Source organism: Entelurus aequoreus, linkage group LG09, assembly GCF_033978785.1.
Source record: "Entelurus aequoreus isolate RoL-2023_Sb linkage group LG09, RoL_Eaeq_v1.1, whole genome shotgun sequence".
Classification (NCBI taxonomy): domain Eukaryota; kingdom Metazoa; phylum Chordata; class Actinopteri; order Syngnathiformes; family Syngnathidae; genus Entelurus; species Entelurus aequoreus.
This window is the reverse complement of record NC_084739.1, coordinates 61,352,205-61,376,401: the sequence shown is the minus strand read 5'-3', so window position 1 is coordinate 61,376,401 and position 24,197 is coordinate 61,352,205. Positions and strand designations below refer to the sequence as shown.

At 39.0% G+C, this 24,197-nt stretch overlaps 1 protein-coding gene across 1 annotated transcript in view; it reads left to right on the top strand.

The window, feature by feature from the left end:
• Positions 1-24,197, top strand: part of srbd1 (S1 RNA binding domain 1) — a 93,190-nt gene that overhangs the window by 53,366 nt on the left and 15,627 nt on the right. Inside the window, exons 15-16 of the mRNA XM_062059076.1 lie at positions 8,336-8,427; positions 12,512-12,594. Coding sequence (XP_061915060.1) covers positions 8,336-8,427; positions 12,512-12,594 — 175 coding nt within the window. The remainder of the gene's footprint in view (positions 1-8,335; positions 8,428-12,511; positions 12,595-24,197) is intronic.

Sequence of the window (24,197 nt, the reverse complement as noted above, 5' to 3'; positions counted from 1 at the left end):
GCTCATAAGACAGCTCTTGCAGTGCAAACCGGGGCAGATGTGCCTCTGTGTGGGTGGGATTGAAGAGGTGGGGGTTCTGAATCTTTGTGTTGAGGTAATTGGTAACGGACGCACAAGATCCACATTGTGTGACCCGTCTTGCTTCATCAATTCTTGCTAAAAATGGATTGTTTGCAGAAAGCCACCCTAATTGCAGTAGGCCCTATTTTGTTCCTTTACTTAATTGTCCACACTTATACACTACCGTTCAAAAGTTTGGGGTCACATTGAAATGTCCTTATTTTTGAAGGAAATGCACTGTACTTTTCAATGAAGATAACTTTAAACTAGTCTTCACTTTAAAGAAATACACTCTATACATTGCTAATGTGGTAAATGACTATTCTAGCTGCAAATGTCTGGTTTTTGGTGCAATATCTACATAGGTGTATAGAGGCCCATTTCCAGCAACTGTCACTCCAGTGTTCTAATGGTACAATGTGGTTGCTCATTGGCTCAGAAGGCTAATTGATGATTAGAAAACCCTTGTGCAATCATGTTCACACATCTGAAAACAGTTTAGCTCGTTACAGAAGCTACAAAACTGACCTTCCTTTGAGCAGATTGAATTTCTGGAGCATCACATTTGTGGGGTCAATTAAACGCTCAAAATGGCCAGAAAAAGAGAACTTTCATCTGAAACTCGACAGTCTATTCTTGTTCTTAGAAATGAAGGCTATTCCACAAAATTGTTTGGGTGACCCGAAACTTTTGAACGGTAGTGTAAGCCTTTGTCTTCGACTTCTTTTGAAGCAAAATCACCTTTTTCAGTCGAAGTTGCTCGCGTCATTAAGCCTTGACTGTAGTTTTCTTTCCACCGCAGCGTGTCTGAGCATGTGATAGGTGCTGTGTGCATAAAGCATGACAAGTTGACAGTGTCTGGCCCTTACAAGCTGATGTTAATAATATCAGAGGGCAAGAATATGGGGTGGGGGCGGGGAGGGTAAGGTTAGAAAGATCTTTGGGCAATGGTGATGATACACAAACATGAGAGCTCCAGGTCAGTAAAGATGACTGATGATGATTTCTTGACCACTTGCTCCGTGACTCCTCAAGGCAAAAGGCCAAATGACCCTGTTAACCTCCCCCCTCCTCTTTCAAAAGCTGTTCATACAGTAAATATTCGGGGAAGGCCAATAGAAATGCACTCATTTTGCATCCCAGCATGTTTGTTTCAGCTGTATTTGATACACTTTTTGTGGATTGGTTACGTTTGATTTGGACATGCCTTTGCCGCAAGTTGCGCCCCAGCTGATTGTTCAAAGTGCCGGGGCCAGCTCTCTTTCAAGAAGTAGTAATCATCCTCTCCTTGATTGGCTCGAATGTCCGAGAGCGACACACAAAGCTGCTGGACGACTCATGCCTGGAACTGGAGCTTCGTGCGGATGTCTTGACGATCGCCCTTGACCACGTCGCCCCACAGCACACTCCCGGTGGGATGAGATCTTGTTTTGTTTATTTATTTTTTTTACTGGGCGGCTAATGGAGCTGCAGGACAGCCGAGTGCAGACTGTATTCATGACTGCGTGTGAAGGCGGCGGTGTGTATCCTCTGACACGTCCTGTGTCCGGGCTGGCTCCCAGGGCCAGGCTGAGTGAGTGATGAACATAGAGTGGCAGCACCAGTGTGGACTGTGAGCCCGATCCAGGCACCGGGGCTTCACCTAAGGGTTCAGAGAAATTATGGTGCACAAGAAGCTTGGAAAGACTCTGTAGGCTGCATCTTCATTTCAGAAGGTCGTATGACTATAGGAAATAAATATTTGAAAGACCTGTTGTTCAGTTTTTCCACACTGTACTGAGTATTTGGTACTCTCATTGGAATACGACACAGCTTTGTCGCCATGTGTTTCATCTCCAGTTCTATGGTCAGGTCACCTTTTTTCTTTTTTGAACATTGTGCAACCTGTATGTGGTAGCATCGCCAAAGAAGCCAAAGAAAAAGAAAATTAAATTTGAAGTGAAGTTTATCCCATCTCGTCTAATATCACTCACACAATGACTGATTGACTTCTTGAGTTGTTGTCTTTATCAGCATATTTTAACATTCTTCCTTTGTCATTCATCTTTTCTTGTAGCATTTTCCGTTTTGTACGGACTAATCAGTCCAAAGATGCGTAGCACTTTTGTTGCTACGCTACCACTGTCCACCAAAAGTTAAATTTCCAGTTCTAGTTCCAGTTTCTCTGAACTTCACATGTGCCCGTCTGTGGTGAGATCACAAAAAAGGGCTAAAGAAAAAGTAAAACCCACTGATGGTGTTAATTGTTAACCGCTTAACTTTTTGTGTGTCGTAAGCACAGTGTAATCGCCATATTTTGGTTTTTATTATGTCTGTCTGGATTATGAGAGTCCACTGTACTCAAAGCCTTAAAGGGGTCACATTATTTTTTTTCGACAGTAAAAAAAACCCCTTCCTTTAGGTCTACATAACATGTAATGGTGGTTCTTTGGCCAAAATGTTGCATAGTTTGTTTTACAGACCGTCTCTTCAGGGTGCGCTGTTTTGTGGGATGTCTTTTTTACGTGCCTCTACATTGACTGCGTCTTCTTCCTGTTAGCCATGTTTTGGTTTTTAGTGCATCCTTATGGAGTCTACTGACAGATATACATTCGAACTATACGCTACTTTGTATTAGCAATGGCCACAGCGGAAAATGCATGTGCATGTACGAGACAGTCTGCCCCACAACAAAAGGATAGAGGAAAAGAAGGAACTTATTGATTACAGTGTAAAGATCTTCAGGTAAATTTCTACCATATATGGATATATCCGCTGAAGTCACACTCAGAAAAAACGTTACAAATTGGGCAAATTCCAAACGGTTCATTTAGATGAAGTATGAAGGAAGGCAAGATTGTTTTATAAATATCTCTGCCATACCTCCATGGTTTGATTTCAAATTTTTGGGACTTATGCAGATCCCAAATAGAGGTACCAATAGATAAGAAAAGTATCCTTTAAACTGCAACATCCTTTGTCCATTTTATATTTTTCCTTGATCCAATATGTAAAGTAAGGCTTTTTTGTTAAGTCCTCCCCTAGACTGTCATCGTGACTCACTGTGAGTCATCCTCTCCTCTCTTTTTTTGTTGTTTGCATCTTTCACACATTCCATACCACTTAGAGCCCCACTGGACCCCCACAATTGTCCACATTGAGTCTCTGTGCCATGCCATATGTATGTTTGGTCCTAGGTGTATGTACAGTATGTGTATGTATGCTTGTGTTTATGTATTTGTGTGTGTAACACATGCACAGGCCTTTACTGCTGCACGATTGACATGAGTGTCTGTGAGGCTTTGCTCTTTTCAGACGTGCCTCACACTGGCAGTTAGAGTGTGTGTGCGTGTACGTGCGCGTGTGTTTTTGTGGGTGCGTGTGCATGTGTGCCCCTGCCTTCTAGCATCTTTGTTAGAGACTGACGGCCCTTGACACCTGCCATTTGGACGCTTTTCTCTGTGAAAAATGTCATCGTCTTCAAACCCGACGTGTGTGTATGTGTTTGAGTGAGAGACAGAGAAAGGAGACATCCCTCAGTTTGTGTCCCTGAGGTGAAGCTTTGCAGCTGACTGAACAATGGACCAGAGCTGTTTGAGCAGCCGGGACGCAGCAACTTGTGTGTTGTGTGTGTGTTTGTTTTACATGAACACATTTTGGAGTGCTAATTTGTGACCTCACAGCTCCCTCTAACGCTCTGCGATGATGCCAATCCATGTGAAAGGAATTTGAAAAGCCATGCAGGTTTCCTATGCATGCCTGTTATCAACTTTTTGTGTATTTTCACCACTCTGCATGCACTTTTGGCCAGATCTGAAACATATTTTTTGGTTAGATTGTGTCTGCACTGTAGTTCATTTATTTAATAATCCATCTGCCCATAATTGTATAATTTTAGGAAGTGTTTTAACACCGCAAAACAGGTCAATTGTTTACATTGTTCCTTTGTCAAACACAATAATGCTTTACAAATTGATTTGTAGTGTGTTGGTATCTCTGAATGCAGCTCACTTCCAGCGTCATCGCTGGTATTTTACAGTTTTTGTGAGGAGTTTTCAAAGGTTATACAAACCTCTGACGGTACAATTACAATAATGGAGTTAATACCAATAAGACAAGGCAAGCCAAGTTTATTTTTTAGAGCACAATTCGTAGACGAGGCAATTAAAAGTGCTATAGACAAAAAATATAAATAAAGTACCGTAATCATAAAAAATATAAAAAATTCAAATACACAATAAAATAATCCTAAAACAATTATAATTCAAATTAAACCAAAGGTGTAGATAAAATACTTTCAGTTGTCATGTGCACAATAAGAGTGTTTATAGCCGGGATTTGAGCATTACTATGCTACGCTTCTAGGGAACACCGTTTTGTAGAACGGACTCAAATATTAACAAAAGAAACAATAATGTAATATAAAATGATGTCTCTAAATAAATAAATAAATGTTGAGTCCTGTCACACATCTTCTGGAATGCTATTCCAGATTTTAGGAGTCTGGAGTTTGGTCTTGACTCTGGGCACTAGCAGGAATAAAAAGATACAATAAAATACATGATAATTGAAGTTGAACATAAACCAAAAACATAAGACCTAGTGTTTAAGTTCAAATGATAGTTTCAGTTAGTACCTGTCAGTCACCAAGATAATTGCTATTCATGGAGAGAAATTTGTGTGTGATTATGCAATCAAACAAAAAATGGATTGTATACAAAAATAATGCATTTGACATGCTAAAGATTTGCAAAAGACAACAATGGATTTAAAAGATTAAAGATTTGCAACCATTAAAAAAAACAAAAGTACTTGTTTTGTGAATTTTTTTTTCAAAGTTTTGGTTACAAATCCATTTTTCTGGGTATACATTAAATTCTTTATTTAGCTACGAACCAACTTTAATCTTGTGGAAAGGGACTCCTCTGAAAAATATGTTAGAGTCCTGTTTATTGGTCCGATTCGAATGACAATGTATCCTGCTTAAAGGTTAACCAGTTTCTAGTACTGCATATCCTGACGTAATCATCATATTTATTTTGGATAAACACAAAGTTTCACATTACAATCAATTATACACCACCTTTCAAGACTAATAATAAGGCTTCTGACATATTTGTTCAGAAGAGGCCCTGCACACATGTTAATTTGTCACCCACAGAAAAGACTTCAAAGATGTAACCAAAAAAATGTTGCAAGCAAAACCTATTGTTACACAAGAACCATTTTTTGATTTGCTAACAAAACGAGCATTTGGTTTAGCACCTTTTTAATCTTGCTAATCTTTAAAAAAAAAAATCAAATCTATTTTTCTTTACAAATTAGTTCTTGATTGCAAATCCATTTTTCGTTTGATTGCATGCAAACATTATCTCCATAGCTACTTAATTTTAATGATAAATATTAATAGTGACGTCTTCACGGAATAAAGAAACGGTGGTATTTCCCCCCTCTTATAACCCTTCAACTTCACTTTTGTCCTCTCCATCAGATTAGTCAGTGATATTATTGCCTCTTGTCTTTTCTGACCGATCTGGTGTGCTGGTTCTAATTTACATTAAGGCTCCCCGTGCGCGCTCCTGGGCTGTAATGAGGTATCAAAGTGTGTATCCGTCTCCTCCGATGTCTGGCCTCGAGGAGGAGGGGTCAGTCGTTTTGTATGTGCATCAGACCCAAGGCTGTGTCCGTCAAAGAACAGATAGAAGAGCCGCAGCTTGTGACTTTCCCCCAGGAAGGGGGGAGTGGCGGTGGTTCACTGGCAGGGTCCGTGTGTTTCTTCCATGTGTTTAGAGTTGAAAGGGGGCGCGAACATTGACCCCCACCCCATCCCACTGGGCTTCCAAGTCATCACTTTACAAGCAGAGGCAACTAATGACTTTGGCTGTGCGTGTGTGTGTCAGCATGTCAAGTTTGCGTCCACGGAGGCCTTAGAGCTGGCCAGTGGACAACCTTCTGCTGGCTGCCAGACTGATGCCCTTGCTGTGACGGCCAATGAACTACCCGTGACTCCGCCGGTACCCAGCAGCCCCGCTGGTGGCCTTAATTCACTTAGACATGATAAGGACTCTCCTATTATATTATCCCCTCTTCATTATTTGCGCTCATGTTTTCTTTTTGCTGGATTTAAGTAGTTTCTTTCTAGCACCTTCCATCTCTGCGTTTTGACTGAGAAAAATGTGTTTGTAATTGAAGACCGTCTCCCGTCTCACCACATCCACTCATCCTGGTGATCGTGCGCGGCGTGTCGTGTGTTGTCGGCTTAATGACCAGCCCTGATTTGACCCCCTTGAAGGTCATGTGCCAGTGCTCGTTAGCGGCGTCACCATGGCGATATGTCAGCTGTCAGCGCGATGGATCGGAAGCTGACAAAAAGAACAGTGGGGCAGAGTGGGGGAGCGGTGGCGATGGTGATGAATAGGATACAATGAGGATGAGCGCGCATGAGTCCCTTTTTAAATTACAAGCCTCTGGGATGAAATTGTTTGTGTGTGTGCGTGTGCGCGCGTACGCGGGAGGTTGCATTCTCAATTGTGGACATTGAGGAGGCACTGACCTCGTGATTATATTGGAAAGCCCCGAGGACACCCCCCTTTACCTCCTTTTTTTGCTGTTTATCCATCTAAAGGACGAAACAGGGTGGCTTGATTGTGTTTATATGCGGTTTGTAATACTCATGATTATTTGTATTGCTTGTTTATGATAAATGTAGTATTGAGGCCACAAACTTTATTTACTGCACACTAATTTGTAATGTGCGTAATTTCTTATTTAGTTTTTTGTTTTTTACATGCAGTTCTATTTAAATTATAGCTGTCAAATTTAACGCGTTAACTCATGTGATAATTACAAAAAAGTATCGCATTAAACATGAACGCACTTAAGTTAATCATGCAATTTATTTTGACCGTACAACCTCTTTTACCATAACCTCTATACGGTCAGTAATCAGTACAAAAATAAGTGCGAGAACTCCGACTGGTTAAGTTAAAGCTAAAGTCCCAACGATCGTCACCCATCCTCATGTTCACAAAACTGTTATGTGTATATATAAAAATGTGTGCAAATAAATGTCATGCATTCAAGTAAAATGTTAAAGAAACGTTCGTGGATTCTGACAATAAATTTGCATTTGTGTACATTGGGGTCCTTTCTTAAGCAAATTTTAATTATGAGTAATCCAAATTCCAAAATGTAAATAATCTGATTTAAAAAAAAAACATTTAAGTATGTTATTATTGGCATTAAACTACTATTACGGCGACGGCGTGGCGAAGTTGGTAGAGTAGCCGTGCCAGCAATCGGAGGGTTGCTCGCTACTGGGGTTCAATCCCCACCTTCTACCATCCTAGTCACGTCCGTTGTGTCCTTGGGCAAGACACTTCACCCTTGCTCCTGATGGCTGCTGGTTAGCGCCTTGCATGGCAGCTCCCGCCATCAGTGTGTGAATGTGTGTGTGAATAGGGTGAATGTGGAAATACTGTCAAAGCGCTTTGAGTACCTTGAAGGTAGAAAAATCGCTATACAAGTATAACCCATATTATACATATACTAGCTCATCTTAATAAATAATAGCTGAATTCAAAAAATTAAACGTGCATATTCTATAGATTCCTCAATATGTTTGATTATAGTTTACAGGTAATGAAACAACCAAATTCAGCATCTCATAAAATGTGAAAAAGATTCCATATGGTCATGCTCAAATGAAAGATAAACTTCAAAAACTTCCTCAGACTTTAAATGGTTTCTTTGTCTTAATTGAACTCCTGAAAAAAAAAATTAAAAAAGCATTTGCACGCTATTGCAATTTATGGAGACGCCCCAATAATACAGATATATAGTACAGTCAAGATATCAGCCTTTTACAGTACACCCTAGTGGCCTCTAGATGGCAGGCGTGTCACATGAACGGAGACGCCATTGCAGGCCTTAGTTCTTCCCAAAATGTTCTCTGAGCATTCAATCAAAGCTTGAAGGAGAAAAAGCATTTCTGAATCGTCAAAACACAAAGGACCTTAATCAGGCAACAGCTTGTGGTTACTAAACATCTACAGAAGACTCCCTAATCCTTACTTAAACAAAATCTAATGTTATTGTGAAACTAGGGCTTTTTGTAATGGCAGTATTTTTGTCCATCATGTCAGATTTTGGAGTCAAACGAGGAACCTGTTAGACTTATCAGGTCTTTCTGTCATTTTCATGTCAAATCCCCTATTTGACTTGTGTCACCAATAGGCTCAAAACATCTAAAAAAGTCATCTGTCATCTTGTGTTGACGTTGTCCTCCTCCCACTAGCATTACCAATGAGGCTGGAGCATCCATCTACAGTGTGAGCCCTGAGGCAGTCAAGGAGATGCCAGATTTGGACCCCAACCTGAGGAGCGCAGGTAATGCTAACCCAGCCACCATGTTAGATGATCTTAAATTATGACAGATAATGTGATTTCAGCAATTAGATAAGATTTGCATCAATATTAGGGATGCCTGATACTGACTTTCTGACCGATATCCGATATGTCTATATTGTGCAACACTTAATTTCCATTACCGATATCAAGCAATACCGATAGATGCAGCGGTTTTCCCATCAAACTAATGTCAGGTGACATGTGGTGTAAAATGAACACATTATTCCTTAATGTAACATTTTTTACTATGATTCTACTGGATACATTTCACAAATAAGCACTTTGTGTGCTAAAAAAACAAACCATTACTGTAATGTAAGTTATAGAAAAAGTGGCATTTTTATTTGGAACAAATGAGATAGGCTCTAGCGACCCTGAAAGGGACAAGCGGTAGAAAATGGATGGATGGATGGATGGATGGATATAATTAATTATTGTATTTAGTCATTTTTATTTATTTTTTGTTTTATATTACATTATTTTATAGGTGTAAAATAATAAAAAATAGTAATTAAAAGTATTGAGCAATTGTCAAGTAAAATAACATGTTCTCCTATCAACAACTAAGAGAGGTTCGTTTCGGACCGTACAAAGTTTGAAACTAGTCTATACTAGTACAATCATTGAAATTATCAATTACTTGATGTTTATATTTTTTCTACACCCCATTTTTTTTACTATCTTTCACTCAGGAAGTGAACTAATGTAAAAATGAGAAAGTTAGATTGTGCTATTAGACATTAAGAATGGTTAGGGTTAAATGTAAGCTTTGCTTCATCCTACTCTTTTTTTTTTTGGACATGCTGAATTGTGCAAACGTAACTGTGATGTAACTTGTTAATACGTATGTCTGAAGCAAATAAACCACGTTATATACCATTATAAACTGGTGTTAGAAATCCCATAATTTAGCATGTTTATGTCTTTGTGCTTCACTGATAATGTTTTTTTCAGGCCTTGTGATTTGGTTCTGACATCGAAACAAAGCATGTGACCTGATGCTTTTTCTGTCACAGATAGACTTGTATTTTCTCCATTCCCCTTTTTGCATCGTGCTTGTTATGTTGTCTCCATTTTAATTGAGTATAGCTGGGTAGTTTTCTTTAGAATCGCTGGTCGCTTAGTATCAATACTTTGCTGCATAAACGCTGCGTGTGACTCCAAGTGAATGAGGTCAGAGATATTGAAGGAAGGTATTTTATACTCACCTCTCACATAGCCAGCGCTCATTGTAAACTGTTGTTTTTATAATCGGTAAGACAAACTTGGAAATAATTGCACACCACGGACATACTCGCACCACAATTATTGCAACGTGGAGCATGGCACAGTTTGATACGGTATGCCAGTAAAACTATCGGCAGACAAACTGATACCGATGTGTTCTGGTATCACAATTTTAGGCCAATATCGGTCGACCGACATCCCTAATAGATGCTACAGGTTCTGCTCAATAAATAAGAATATAAAGTTGATTTATTTCAGTAATTTCATTCAACAAGTGAAGTCATTACACACAGTGATACATTTCAAATCTTAATTTTTTTCAATTTTGATAACTGAAAACTAATGAAAATTCCAAATTCAGTATCTTAGAAAAATAGAATATCACTTACGACGAATAAAAAAAGGGATACAGAATATAATTTTATCATCTAAAATTGTAGTGGGTGTGGCTTATATAATGGTGCGGCTTATAGTCTGGAAAATATGATACTGTAAGTGTAGAACATGTGGGTATAGTCATGCAGAAATTCTATAGTTTGTTTTGCATTTGATTATATTGTCAACAATCTAATAGACAAATCATGTCACCTTACCAGTGAATATCTGGCTTTGCTATTAGAATCTCTCATGTGTCTGTGGCGTTCTTCCACATACTCAATCACTGAAAACACAGCAGAATCAAAAAAAATCACGGTTGCCCAGAACAAATGTTTCCAGCAGACTTCCTCTATAAAAGCCTTAAATCAAGTGAGGCTGAATTATTCCTCACTAGTTTCCTGTGATCAGCAGCGCGCCATTTTTTTTTTTTTTACCATTTAGCAAGCATTCGACTTTGGACTGCAGCAGGGACACTGTGGTAATATACTTTAACTTGGCCACAGAGGCGGGAAGGGACTGTTCTGTGCTTGGAGCTTCCATCCGTCCCACCTATAGTTGTGAGATAAAGGACACCTATAGCGGGACAATATTTTAACTAGTCAGCAGGAGGACTGTTTTTCTGCTTACTTTTTAGTGCACGTCTCCTCTGCTAGCCTCTATTCAAAGCCCAGAATGCAGCACTACATGGGAGGGAGGCTCAAGATGAAGTGCGGTCACTCTTTAGTACCCTCACTAGTGTTTTACCTGGTTGCTGTGGGTGACAGATGAGATTAATCGACCCTGCGTTCTCTTTGTAGTTCAGCAGATAAATCACAACATTGCAGAAAAAACATCTTGCTTTTTTGTCCATCCAAGTTCATTGCACACGAGTGTGACAGGACCGCCTCTCCTATTTCTATTTTTTCCTCTCTACTTTAAGTAACACAAAACTGTAGTGCTCATAAACTTTTAATAAATGTCGGGGGTTTAAGATGGACTGCGGAGACAGAGTATAGGAGCTAGCTTTTGGTGGTGCACTGAGACAGGGCAGGTTTTGAAACTCCATCCCTGTCTAAATATTATTTCAGGGTGCTGCGAGAGAAAAGAGGAGAAGCCATTGATTCCAGACATACTTCCTTTACTGCAGCACATCCTCCTTTCTGCCTGTGCGTCTCATCATTGCTAACAAAAAAGTTGACAAAACACAAACCGTAGCGTTATGCTTTGTGACACAATTAGGGATGTAAGGATAAACGGTAACAATGGTTACGGCGGTAAAACTCCCAACGGTTATTGTTACCGTTTTAAATTGAAATAATCGAAAAAAAGTGATTGACAACTGCACTTAGTTAAACTCCCAGACCCCAGTTCACTAGCTTTTAAATGCTAACATGAAAACAAGAGACCTTGATGTCTTTCCCCATTAAGAAACGACATATACCAATCTAAAGTTATATAAACACTTTACTGTCTGATATTCAATTGTGCACATTGAACCTACAAGCTGTGCTATTAGGACAGAGTGATCGTTCTATACTCTGAGGAATACAAGTTTAGGTGAACAGAGTAGGACGCCACAACACAGACCAGAAATAATAAATATTTATAATAGATTTTGTTTGTTACGCACTTTTCATTTAAATAAATATTAAAGTGCTACAATGAAAACCAATATTTAAAACAATAAAATCCGAGCCATTAAAACATATAAAATACTAAAACTAAAACACGATCTGTGAAGCATAAGAAATGCAAAACATGTAAAGTAGTAAGTTTTCTAACAGTGTATTAATTTATTTTAGTTTTTTAATAAAAGTAATTTGGTCAAAATATTTCAGTGTGTGCACAAATATTTTCAGCGCATTCAACAATACTGCAATAATAATGATAATCGGGATAGTTTTGGCCACAATAACCCTGATATGACATTTTTAGATCATTACAGTGCTACACACAATACAGGAGTATAATGCCCAGGTTTAAAGGCCAAGAATGACGATAAACTAAAAAATTGCTACATTGGTGCACCATGGTGATGTCAATATGGCAAGTGTTTGTTATTGCATTTTTTTGTCTTATTTCTTAGCCTTGCCAGCAAAGTCATGGAAAATGATTTAGCTAAATTTGCGGCGCACACCAGCTAATTAATGCCTATAGGCTCAGCCTTGCTTTGCTGCTTTTTTTTCACTTGGCTAAATTAGTGCTTCTAAAGGTGTGCGTCTCCCAACATCTACCAGGTGTCTAAATGACAGATCGGTGGCTCTAATTTAAAGCCAGCAATAATTATTATTAGGTTGCAGGAACGATGAAATTGGATTTGGCCCTCCCCTCAGGCACGTGCTGGAATAAAAACATTTGCATTTTCAGTAATTATAAACAAGGCAGCTGTGAATATTCGAGTGCCGCAAATAGTTCAAGTTCATGAATCTCATTTGACGTCTCGTTGGCATCCTGACTGCCCGTCTGTGTTTGTGAACAGTGTCCATTGGAAGACGTGTCCAGGATCCGTTGGCGGAGCTTGTGAAGATAGATCCAAAACACATAGGCATTGGAACATACCAGGTAAGATACTTGACTTGTGCGCACTTACCGTACATGGAAAATGTGCAAGAAAAGCACATTTGAGACATGTACAGTGGTACCTCGGTTTTTGTCAGTCATCTGTTCCAAAGAAGTAGTTTTTCCCATAAGAAATCACGTAAACCCTACTTCAGATTGTTTATTTTGTTTACAATTAGACCAAACATATTCTGAAAATGTACAAATCTGTTTTTTTTTACACTTACATGTTGCCGTTAATAGTATTCTATCTTCATTTGTTGTTATTTATACTTTCTGAATAAATTATTTGGTAATGTTTATAAGTCAAATAGGTGGAATGGAGTCTGGCAGAGTTTTAAAATGCTCCCATTGGTGTTCATTTTTTATCTATCAGAAGATGAAATTAATAATATCAAAATCAAATTACAGCATGTTGTTAATGTAATTTACTCATGTTCTTTAACTGATGTACTAACATCATGTGTTTTATTCTGTACATGTGTAGCATCATCTACAACAAAACTTGTGAATTTAGACTCATTTCATTAATCACACATGACTTTAGAAGGGGATACATCTTATTTCAGCATATTTATGTGCGCCCAGAAAAGAGAACAGTGCCAAAATCTTTGCATGTGAAAAACACTCTGCGTGGTTGCGGATTAATTTTACGCTTTTAGCTTTTTATGCAAATTTTTGCCCGCATGCAAACTCTGACTATGTTTACATTGCAGGCCAACATGGCTGAAATTCGATTTTCTCTAAATCAAATGTTTTCCAGCTGTTTACACTACAAGTAAAATGTGGTCTTTATCAGACTCCAGTATAAACGCGCACAGGTCCCTAAAGTGGCCCCAATGTGGCCAGACGTCAATTGCATGTACAGTTCGACAAGTGAAAATAAAGGAAGTTGACTCAAAGTTATTATTTTATTATATATTATATTTCATATCTAAATCAGCATTTCCAAACTTAAGGTATCAGTTTTTGAGGCAGCAGCAGCTGAAATCGATAGACGCCGCTGGGAGCTTTATTCAGAGAAAGCGGTTTATTTTGACAGAACACCGGATTTAGTAAGTGAACAAGGAAGTCCCTACCACACAAGAAAACATCTTCTATTGAGTTTAGTGATTATTGATAAGGCATACTAGCACTCTGTCAAATAAAGAGTAACGACCATGGTGACATCCCAAACTTCTAGAAGACATGCTCTTTTTTCACTCGTTCGCTCCTCATCTGTTTCACCGTCACACGCTCCGGAATTTGCATGTGAGTTGCGCAGCCCATGAATCGTTTTTTTTTCGATTATTACATTTTCGTAATTGTGAGAAGCCACGATCGAAATCTAAATTAAAATATGATAAATTGTCCAGCCCTAGTGCTGAAAGTTGCAACTTTATTTGGCCCCATTGTGACTTATTTTGCGGTGGTCCACAACACAGCACTAAAGACTTTTAACATATCAGTATGTGGAATTAAGTTATGGAATTGATTAAGTAAAGAAGTGAAACAATGTACTAACATGATCCACTTTAAAAAACGGTTCAAACTACAAGTGTTTACAAATTACAAAGAAGAAGAATATTGGTAAATGTCTTGAAATTGAGGGAAAAAAAATATTTATCTCATAAGTGACTTACCTAGTTATGAAGAAAACTGTTGTATTAACACTACACTGATTGTAATGTATGAATGTGGACATACAGAGTACAGGGAGTGAACATATGTGTAAGTAATTCATATGAAGTCGAGAAGGGGTAAGATTAGGAAGCGTTGCTTCTTTCTACTCCTTTTGGACATGTTGTAAAGAAAATTTTAAAATGTGATGCATCATTTTGAAACTGTGTATATGTTCAAATAAAACCAATCTGAATGTGAACTCAATAAAAAAGCACAGAGGAAGGTACACATGTAGATACAGTGCTCACTCGATTCCGCAGAATAACACACGTTTGTTGCATGCAAAGCTTTGCCCTACAAAGGCCGGTAAAGTATGCAAAAACCGCGGCATAATTTTGGTGAAGATCTTTGTTGACAACCGAACCAAATAAAAAACACGGCACACGAAAACCGCGGTTAGATTGTACTACGTTTCATCATAGCGCTAGATTGTACTACGTTTCATCACAGCAGTGTGTACACCGCTACTAATTTGACTGTGTTGATTAGACCTATTGAAGTATTTTAGGGAAAACATATAACGTAGTAATAGGTCTGTTTATTTGATAAATGGGCTTCTGGGAAGACATAGAAGAAGAGGTACGTGGATCAACTTTAGTGGAGGCCTGTGTCAACAGATGACGGGGGCCGCTAAGTCGATTAACGATTTCAACCCCAAGTGACGTATGTTTTTCACTGCACTTTTTTTTTTTACCAGACCTTTCTGCAGTCGTTTTGGAAGTAAACAAAAAAGGAAGGAACTTTATTGTCATTGCACGAGGACAACAACGTTTCATTTTTAGCACAAACGCCTTCAAGAGCAGACATACATTGAACAGGGTAACAGAACAGGAACGCTGAAGTGATACAAAAATTAGATAAATGCATTTTTTTTAGTTTGACTGACGCATTAATTGGGAGTCATTGTTCCTGAGGATCAAGACAGACTCCCATATTGACTTTAGGGACAGAGGGGAAACACGGGGATTAAGACAGGACAGCAGATGGTGACAAAAGTCAGTGAAAAAAGAATGACAGGAACATTGAAGGGTCAGTGCAGAGTGAAATTTGATGAAAGTTTATAGGTCATATTGTGTAAGTGCCTGTGTGTGTATGTGTGTCTGAGTTTGTTAGGTCACAGGCCTGCATCTCTCATCGCATGGCTCTCCAGGGTGCCGGGGGAACCGCACCTCCCACCCTCAGATCATGTGACTAGGTCAACAAATGATAATATAACCGGGTAAATAAACCCCGGGTGCTGACAGATACGAGACGGCACATCACTTTGACCTGCCAGTGAGCGCTCTCTGTATTGCATACATTGATGTCAAAGTACTGTACGACTTCGCTTTGCGTTTAGTTGCATTTTTCTCAAAAAGTCCCTCCGTGCGGTTTCTGACTTTTTGAGTTCTCTTTCTGAAAGATTGTTGCCCATAAGAACCAAAAAGAGTGCGGGCAGATGTAACTCTAGCATTGCTGGCACAGCGGGATCACTCTTTCACTTCTCCCTGCTTTAGCCCTGCTTGAGTGACAGCTCTGAGAGAATGGAGGAAATGAGCTGAGAGCTAAAAAAGTGAGGACCATTAAAATCAGATTGAGCTTAACTATTGCTGTGGGAGCAATGTTTTTCACTGCTGCGATGCGAGCACAGCCTGGATACTTTAAATCAACATCCAACACTCCCAATTTCTTTTTAAAATCATGGTCACCTATAACTAAATACATACAAAAGAGTTTTGTGATGATATAGTTATTTAATCCACTGTAAGTATCAAAACTGTTATTTAATTAGACACTTATTGGGTGTGGCCGTTGGATGGCTTCTTCATCTGTCAGTCTCTTGTGGTTTACACACACACACACACACACACACACACACACACACACACACACACACACACACACACACACACACACACACACACACACACACACACACACACACACACACACACACACACACACACACACACACACACACACACACGCACACACACACACACACACACACACACTGCTGTGTAAGAAAAAACATTGCCCTGTTTTCTTACTTTTTAGTCTACAGACTAACAAAGTAGAATGTCACTTTACCCTTCACTGATTTTTATCACCCTCCTGTCTACAGACTTTTGCGGAATTTATTGTCCCTTGTCACATGCACTTTATTTATCCACCTGTCAAGCCACCTTTCTCCTCCATGTTTTGTGGCTTATTTATGCATTACCCTCACAAATTTAGGGATAGGGGATGGTGAACCTAAAATTCACCTTACATCCACCTTTGCCAGTGAACTCTTAATGAAATCTCCACTAAACTTTTAAATGCACATTTCCAACTGTTTTGCACAACCTGCTGTTCTCTAACAAGGCGCTGTATGCCAAAATTCACGAAGGTGTGTCTGTGTATGATCCAAGAGTCGATCAATTCTAAATACATTTGCTGGTTCAGTTGGAATGGTGAATGATAAAAGTAGTATTTTCTGACTTATCAACTTACAATGTTGGTTAAACAATGCCAAAGAGTCAAATAATATTGTTTATGCATTTTGGGATGAGCTTTCACGCAGCTTTGGATTACTCTGTTTGCGGGGTTTTGCTATCTGGCAAATTTTGTGATGTCACAGCGAGGTGGACATACTTATTTGGACATAAATCAAGGTTTTCTGCTTCAGGCTATGAGGAAACACTAAAAATGGTAAGATCTCATCTAACATGGCATGCACATAACACCAACGTGCGACATGCAGTAACATTAATGCTGCTAAATATACAGTACATATATATAAAAATTGAAAATGTGGCTTATTAACGCCTATAGCTGCCAGCACTAAAAGATGAGCCTGTTTTGATGCTAAGATAAATGTTATGTTGTGATCCATCCATCCATTTTCTACCACTTGTCCCTTTTGGGGTTGCGAGGGGTGCTGGAGCCTATCTCAGCTGCATTCGGGCGGAAGGCGGGGTACACCCTAGACAAGTCGCCACCTCATCCCAGGGCCAACACAGATAGACAGACAACATTCACACTCACATTCACAGACTAGGGCCAATTTAGTGTTGCCAATCAACCTATCCCCAGGTGCATGTCTTTGGAGGTGGGAGGAAGCCGGAGTACACGGAGGGAAACCAATGTTGTATTTTATTTTTTATCATATCGTATATGTATTGTGTGCCTTTTTTCTTTTTCTCTCTCTCTCTTTTCTTTGTCTTTTAAATTGTAATTTTACTGCCTTTTTTACATCATGGCCAGGGGACTACAGATGAAAACTAGCTTCTGGCTAATTCTGGCTTTTTTAACCATGTGTTTTATGAAATTGCATTGTCCCTTTTGAAATAAACTAATCTTAATCTTAATATATAGATTAATGCTGCTAAAAGTGTGCATGTATTTATGAATTTTATTTTCAACTGTGTTTGGGAAAAAAATAGCGGCGATGACTTCAAGATATCAATATTTAAACAGTGAACATTTTCACAAGATAAATCATGATAAATTTGGAGAGGGGGGAGTGTGGTACCATTTGCAATCTGGGAGAGCCTCCAGAATCGAGCATCTTGCAGACAGACTCAAAAAAACAATATAAAAGTGACTTTGAAGAACAATTACCACCAAAGCATATCCAATAAAAATGATGGAGACTACAAGGAAGTGTTTTGAATGTAGATTCAAATCATAGGTCCCAGTCTTCTTGATCATGCTGTTCACGTTTTGATATCATGAGACCAGGACGTCACATCAAGGTATGATGAGTGTCATTAGCAGCTTTTCACTTGTTGTGACGTTAGCAGTTCGGCCCCATTTTGTAGACGTGCAGGTTGGATTTGTGCATTCAGAAGTTTATCAAAGGGGAAATCAAGTTCAACTGTAAAAGGTTATAGTGCATTTCAGGTTCACTCTGAAATGACACCTGAAAGCCGAATATCCCTGTCGAGTGTATGAAGGGCCCTTGTGCAAAGGGCATGTGTGTGCGCGCACTGCTCCTAAGCTATGCCGGTTGTGCCCACAGGGGAGACAGGAGAAGACGGAAGGAGAGGAAAGAAATTGGGCGTTGACAAAGATTGATGCTTCCTTTCCTCAATGTTTTGAGGCGTGGGAAAAAAAATCTGTTATCAATGGTGGAAGCTGCCAAAATATAAGCTGCTACTATTTTAACTGCTTCCACATTATCCTGTCAGAGTGCATGAGTAATGAGATTATGAGGGAGGTGTACACAGGAGTGAAGCTTAACATACTTACGCCGTTCTAATTTTTTATATTTTTATTGCAATGTTGTTATATTACTAACTATTGTGTTGTTTAGGGGCTGCATAGAAGCAGCTGTTTAAGGAGGATTCTTTATTTTTTGTTGTCCAAGAGCGTGGAACCTTTTTGTCTCCCCACAAGTTAAGAAAACACTTTAAAAAATATTTGTATTATTATTATTTTTGAATACAAACTACACTTTTGTAGTCTCGGTTATATGCGGGTACTTAAAGTAACCTCGGGCAACAAAAACAAGTTGACCAGAAATACTGGAAAAGTACATACAGTTGGACAGTGCATTTTAATGAAGGGCCACTAGGTGACAGAATATGCCTGAGTTTAGCTTGATAGACTTGTATGTATTTTTTCAAGTAATTGATTGTTCTTAATTATCTTGGTTATGGCCTTTTAGATTTGTCAAAGGCAGTGCAGAGTGCAGACATTATGCAGTAGCAGCAAGCATGTTTCAGTATGTAATTGCTCTCCTGGCCTATTTTAGCAGACAGCGGTAGTAATGTTGTGATATTTCAAATCTCTAGTCCACAAATCTGAGAGGAACATTTACAGGCCTCCGGCTCTACTTCGCATCTGCAGCCTGCCTGTCTCCAGTAATATTCCAGTTACCAAGCTCATCACTGGCGAATGGTATTTTAGTCTGCTGTCATCGTTGTCTGTCAGCACCTTACATCTCAGCAGTTTATTTCCCTTTGCTCTTTTGCTTTGTCTTGCTGCTTCCCTTTATTTACAGTTTGTGGCTATTTAATTACTCTTACACTAGAAACCCTCCTGGAGGTTGTCTATAAAGACATAGGCAGGTTTGAAGCTTGTTTTGGTGTTGTAAACAGAGATATCTTACCCATGATGTGGTAACCGCGGAATTTAAGCAGTCAAGGTGCAAACAGAAGGTCTGCCTGGAGGTCATTCAGCATATGTTGGCCGCCTTCAGTAAGTTTATTGCCAATCCATACACCTACTTGATGATTTGGATCAAACCAGTCACTGGATTTGTCGAGCACAGTATGAAGGAATGGGGCATTTATCTATTGAGGTTACTGTCATTTATCATTAAGTCACTTTTTTGTACTGCCTTATGTAATTTAAGTTTATTTAAGCTGTTATCTAAAATAACAAAAATGTACTGTATATAGTTTACACATGCTAATCTGCAGGCTGGTTTAACATGTTAAGACCTATTCACTTGCAAAGGAAAGGAAGCAAGACGTCCAAGAAAATGACAGAGAGGTAAGAGTAAATGAGGCGTGGAAGTCGATTGTGAGTTTGAAGCAATACTGGGCTTTTGGGTGAAGGAAAGGAGGAGATGAGCAGCAAACTGGTAGATGGATGTTGCAATACAGGATGACATGGTCCACTGGTACATTTAGTGCTTACTGTTAACAGAGTAGTGCAAACTGAAAACTGAATGGGTTTAATACAGCAAAACGTCACTGTTTTTCTGCACTTTTGACTTTCTTCCACTCTACTTTGCCATCATGTCATTACATATTTAAGGGATTTTCCCTGTTCTCAGTCATCAATTACCTCTTTTTGTGTTGTTGTTTGACTGGTTATGTAAACAAGTGTGGGCCCAAAACAGGAATCACGTACTACAGGTTTCAGTCTGTTTCAACTGAGCACATTTTTTGAGCATGTCATAAGAAGTGCACTATAGCCACCTGCTCTAAGGTTCCAATAAGAATGTGAAAACACTTCATCGGTTCCTTACTGCAGGTGAAGGCCCACCTCCACTTATTTTCTCGTGTGAAAACATTCTTCTCCGGTGTAATGTTACAGGTGATTTCCTCCACTCTGGAAACTCTCCCTGGACTCCTCCCTCTTTATGTATCCCCTCACTCGCAGTCATAAATCATTCGTTTCTCATGCATAAGATTGTCTTGTTTGTTGTATTGTCTTCACGACGCCTCCAGCTGTGGTGCCTCTCAGGATTATTTAAATTTAAGCATCAGATGGTTGTCATCACTAAGGATGGTTATTTGGATCAGTTTAGATTTGAATGTTAAATAACAGAATATATTTAGAGGTCATACTTGAGAGCACATTGCAGTACATGATTTTCCTCGCTACATATTTGTCAGCAAAGTAGTTAGGTCCGAAATTGATTGCACCAACTGGTGAAATGCATTATGCCTGCATTGCGATTTGTTTTTTAAAACTTGGCCATCTATTGTTGTTTTAATTTTTATATAGATATAGTTTTGGGTTTAAAGGGGAACTGCACCTTTTTTGGAAGTTTGCCTATCGTTCGCAATCATGAGAGACAAGAAGACGAAAGTGTTTTTTTGTCCGCATTCTAACATAAAAAAATTGTCTCGTTCTTGATGGCTAGCAATGCAGCTAATAGGAGCAATCAGTTCCACCTCTAAATCACTTTAAAGCTTTAAAAAACCATGAACTTCATTTACGTTCCGTAACTTGTATAATAATCAAGCTGTAGCGAGATTGTTATTCTAACAGCAAACACTGAAGAACTCTTTTTCTAGCGTACTAACACATCGGTGTGCTACGGTATTAGCCGTAAAAGTAACTACAGCGATAGATAAGCTGGCTTCTACGACACCACAAAACGCGTTTGAGTTTGTAATGCACAGCACTGCGATACGACACCAATTTGCACTGACTGAAAAACCTGAACAATCATATTGCAGTAAAGTATTAGCCCACATTTCATGTTTTGTTTGTACACAGCTAGCCAGACAGCGTACAGGTATGTTCTGTAATTGTATTAACACACATGACGAGTTGTGTGTATCATAATATAAAGTGTGACTAACTCGATGGACATTTGTCTTTTTGGCCGGGGACATTTTGTCCAGTTAATTATGGGTAAGCACTCCATTTTTGTTGAAATAGCTTGGCTTCAATTTCCAAATTTTGCAGCTTTGATTCACTTTCACCTCGTTCTCTCGGCTTCCATCTGCTCCAACGTCTCACTCTTCCTTCCTGCTGGCTTCTAGAAGTAGTAGTTCATCCTCCGTATATTTAGCTTCAAAAAGATAAGGTTGTGAATCCTCATTTGTCCAAAAATAGTCGTCTTTGTTGTTTGTCACCATGTCTGCCATGATTAGAAGACACACACGCCTTTTTTACGGAAGTAGGACACATGTTGTTGCCAGAAGTTGGAAGTGCGCTGCTATGGAAACGAAAATAAATGCGTCGAAGAATTAGTTCCGTCAATGATTAAAATGACCAAAATACGGTAAATATTGTACATATTACATATTGTTATGAACGTCTGTCTTACTACATTATATATAGACTTGTAGTGTTTAAAACGTTAATGGCAGGATTTTAAGGTTGTTTTAGACGGCTTTGAGGGCTACAACAATGACTCCTATTAGCCACTTTTTCCAAGTGTTTTTTTTGTATTCCTTAAAAAAAAAAGACGTGTTCTTTTCTCTCATACTGATTGTGAACAATAGGCAATATTCCCCCAAAAAGTGCACTTCCCTGTTTAAAGGGGTCATTTTATGATCCTTTTAATGTATTTAAAACACTTACTAGTGGTCTACATAACATGTAATGGTGTTTTTTTTGGTCAAAATTAAGGCTGCAGCTAACGATTATTTTTCTATCGATTAATCTATAGATTATTTTTTTCGATTAATCGGTTAATCTATAGATTATTTTTCGATTAATCTATAGATTATTTTTCCTTTTACCGATTATTTTTTTTAATTCAAAATGAAGATGAAAAAATAAATGTAGGCCCGTTTTTTCAAAAGGCATGGCTTTTATTTACAAAAAAAAAGAAGTATGGCCACTCAGTCAACATTGACAACAACATGACTAAATATTCTGTAACAATGTAAACATTTAAAACTTTTAACATTTAACAAAATTAAAAGTAGCTTATTTGCTTTTTAATGTGCAAATATAAAAGTCAACATCCAGTGCAAATCTTAATATTCTGCAATAGTATAAGCATTTCAAAAGTAAAAGTATTGCTTATTTTGCTTTAAAATGTGCAAAAATAAAGATAAACATCCAATACAAAAAAGTGCAAAACGAAATATTCTGTAACAACAGTGTAAACATTTCAACAAAAGTGAAAGTATTGCTTATTTGCTAAAATGTGCAAAAATAAAGATAAACATCCAATACAAAAAAGTGCCAATGTAAATATTCTGGAGCACTGTAAACATTAAGTATTGCTTTTAAAATGTGCAAAATAAACATCCAGTCCAACACAGTACACAATAACCAATTCTACTCATTCCAGTGAGTGTCTAACAGTTGTAATGAAGAAAGGTTAGCATGTGTACATGTTTGGTTCTTTTCTTGTTTACAATATTCCCAGCAGCTGAAAATAGGCGCTCAGAAGGGGTCGATGTGGCTGGAACGAGAGGTAATTAGCCTTCACCTCAAGCCAGGACTGCGAGTGAGCTGAGCTGTAGTTTATATTTCTAGAAGGTCAACGGGCTCATAGTGATGTTACTAGTAGTTGACTGGGAGGTGTTTATTATCATTTGGGGAGAGTCCGCTGCCTGATGCTCACCTGCTAAACACCTATCTGCTCCACCCTGAAGCGCTGACTACATGCGCTCTGAATACACACTGCTGATTGGCTGATAATGCTTCGTGTGTACCAATCAGATGGCTGCGTGTGTACCAATCAGATGGTTGTGTGGGTGGGACAATGCTGCGTGTGTACCAATCAGATGGTTGTGTGGGTGGGACAATGCTGCGTGCGTACCAATCAGATGGTTGTGTGGGTGGGACAATGCTGCGTGCTGAGACAGACGCAGAGGAGCGAAGCAGCTTGTTAAGACTTTAGCAGCTAAAGTTAGCTTTAGCTTAGAAACTCGTTCGGTACACCCCCGTGCCGAACCGAAAGCCCCGTACCGAAACGGTTCAATACAAAACACGTACCGTTACACCCCTAGCAGATACAAATGACACAGTCATGTTTTTGTGTAATGATGACAACGTATGCTCGCGCGGACGATTGACTAGTTGGTTTTCTTTTCAAATGTTCGTTCATAGCCGTTGTGCTGCTATGATAGGCCATTTCCGCTCGACACAGTGTGCATACAACAACATTATTAGGCCGTTTATTGAAATACTCCCACACTTTTGACCACTTTTGGCATGCTTTTCCCCCCTCGCTCGCACCGCTCGCATCGTCTGCTTTGATCGTCTGCTTTGCGGTCCGCCTTGACGGTAGTGTGACGTAAATATGCGACGCGTCGACGCACAAAAACGGCGTCGACGTATTTACGTAACCGATGACGTCGACTACGTCGACGCGTCGTTTCAGCCTTAGTCAAAATGTTGCCTTGATTATGTTTTGAAGACAGTCTTCAAACCGCTTTCTGACCGTCTTTTTAGGATGGGCCGTTTTGTGGGTGGCCTTATTTACGTGTCTCCAATTAAAATCCGTCCTCTCTCCGCCAGCCATGTTATAGTTTTTATATGGAGTCTACTGACAGATGTGAGTTTGAACTATATGCTACTTTTTAAAAAAATCAGAAATGGCATTCTATTTGTATTGTTTCAGTTTCACAAATTCCTTAGTAAATTCACCAAGACGTCTCTGCGGAGTTACTGAATTTGTTTAGCTGATTGGAGAGCCAGCTTCCGCAGCTAAAGTATATGATAATGAAGTCGATTTTGTTTCATCAGCCATTTACTGCCATGTTACAGAAACCGTTTGGAAACAATGAACGTATTTATTTATAAAGTCTTTCTGTGTAAATAAATTATTT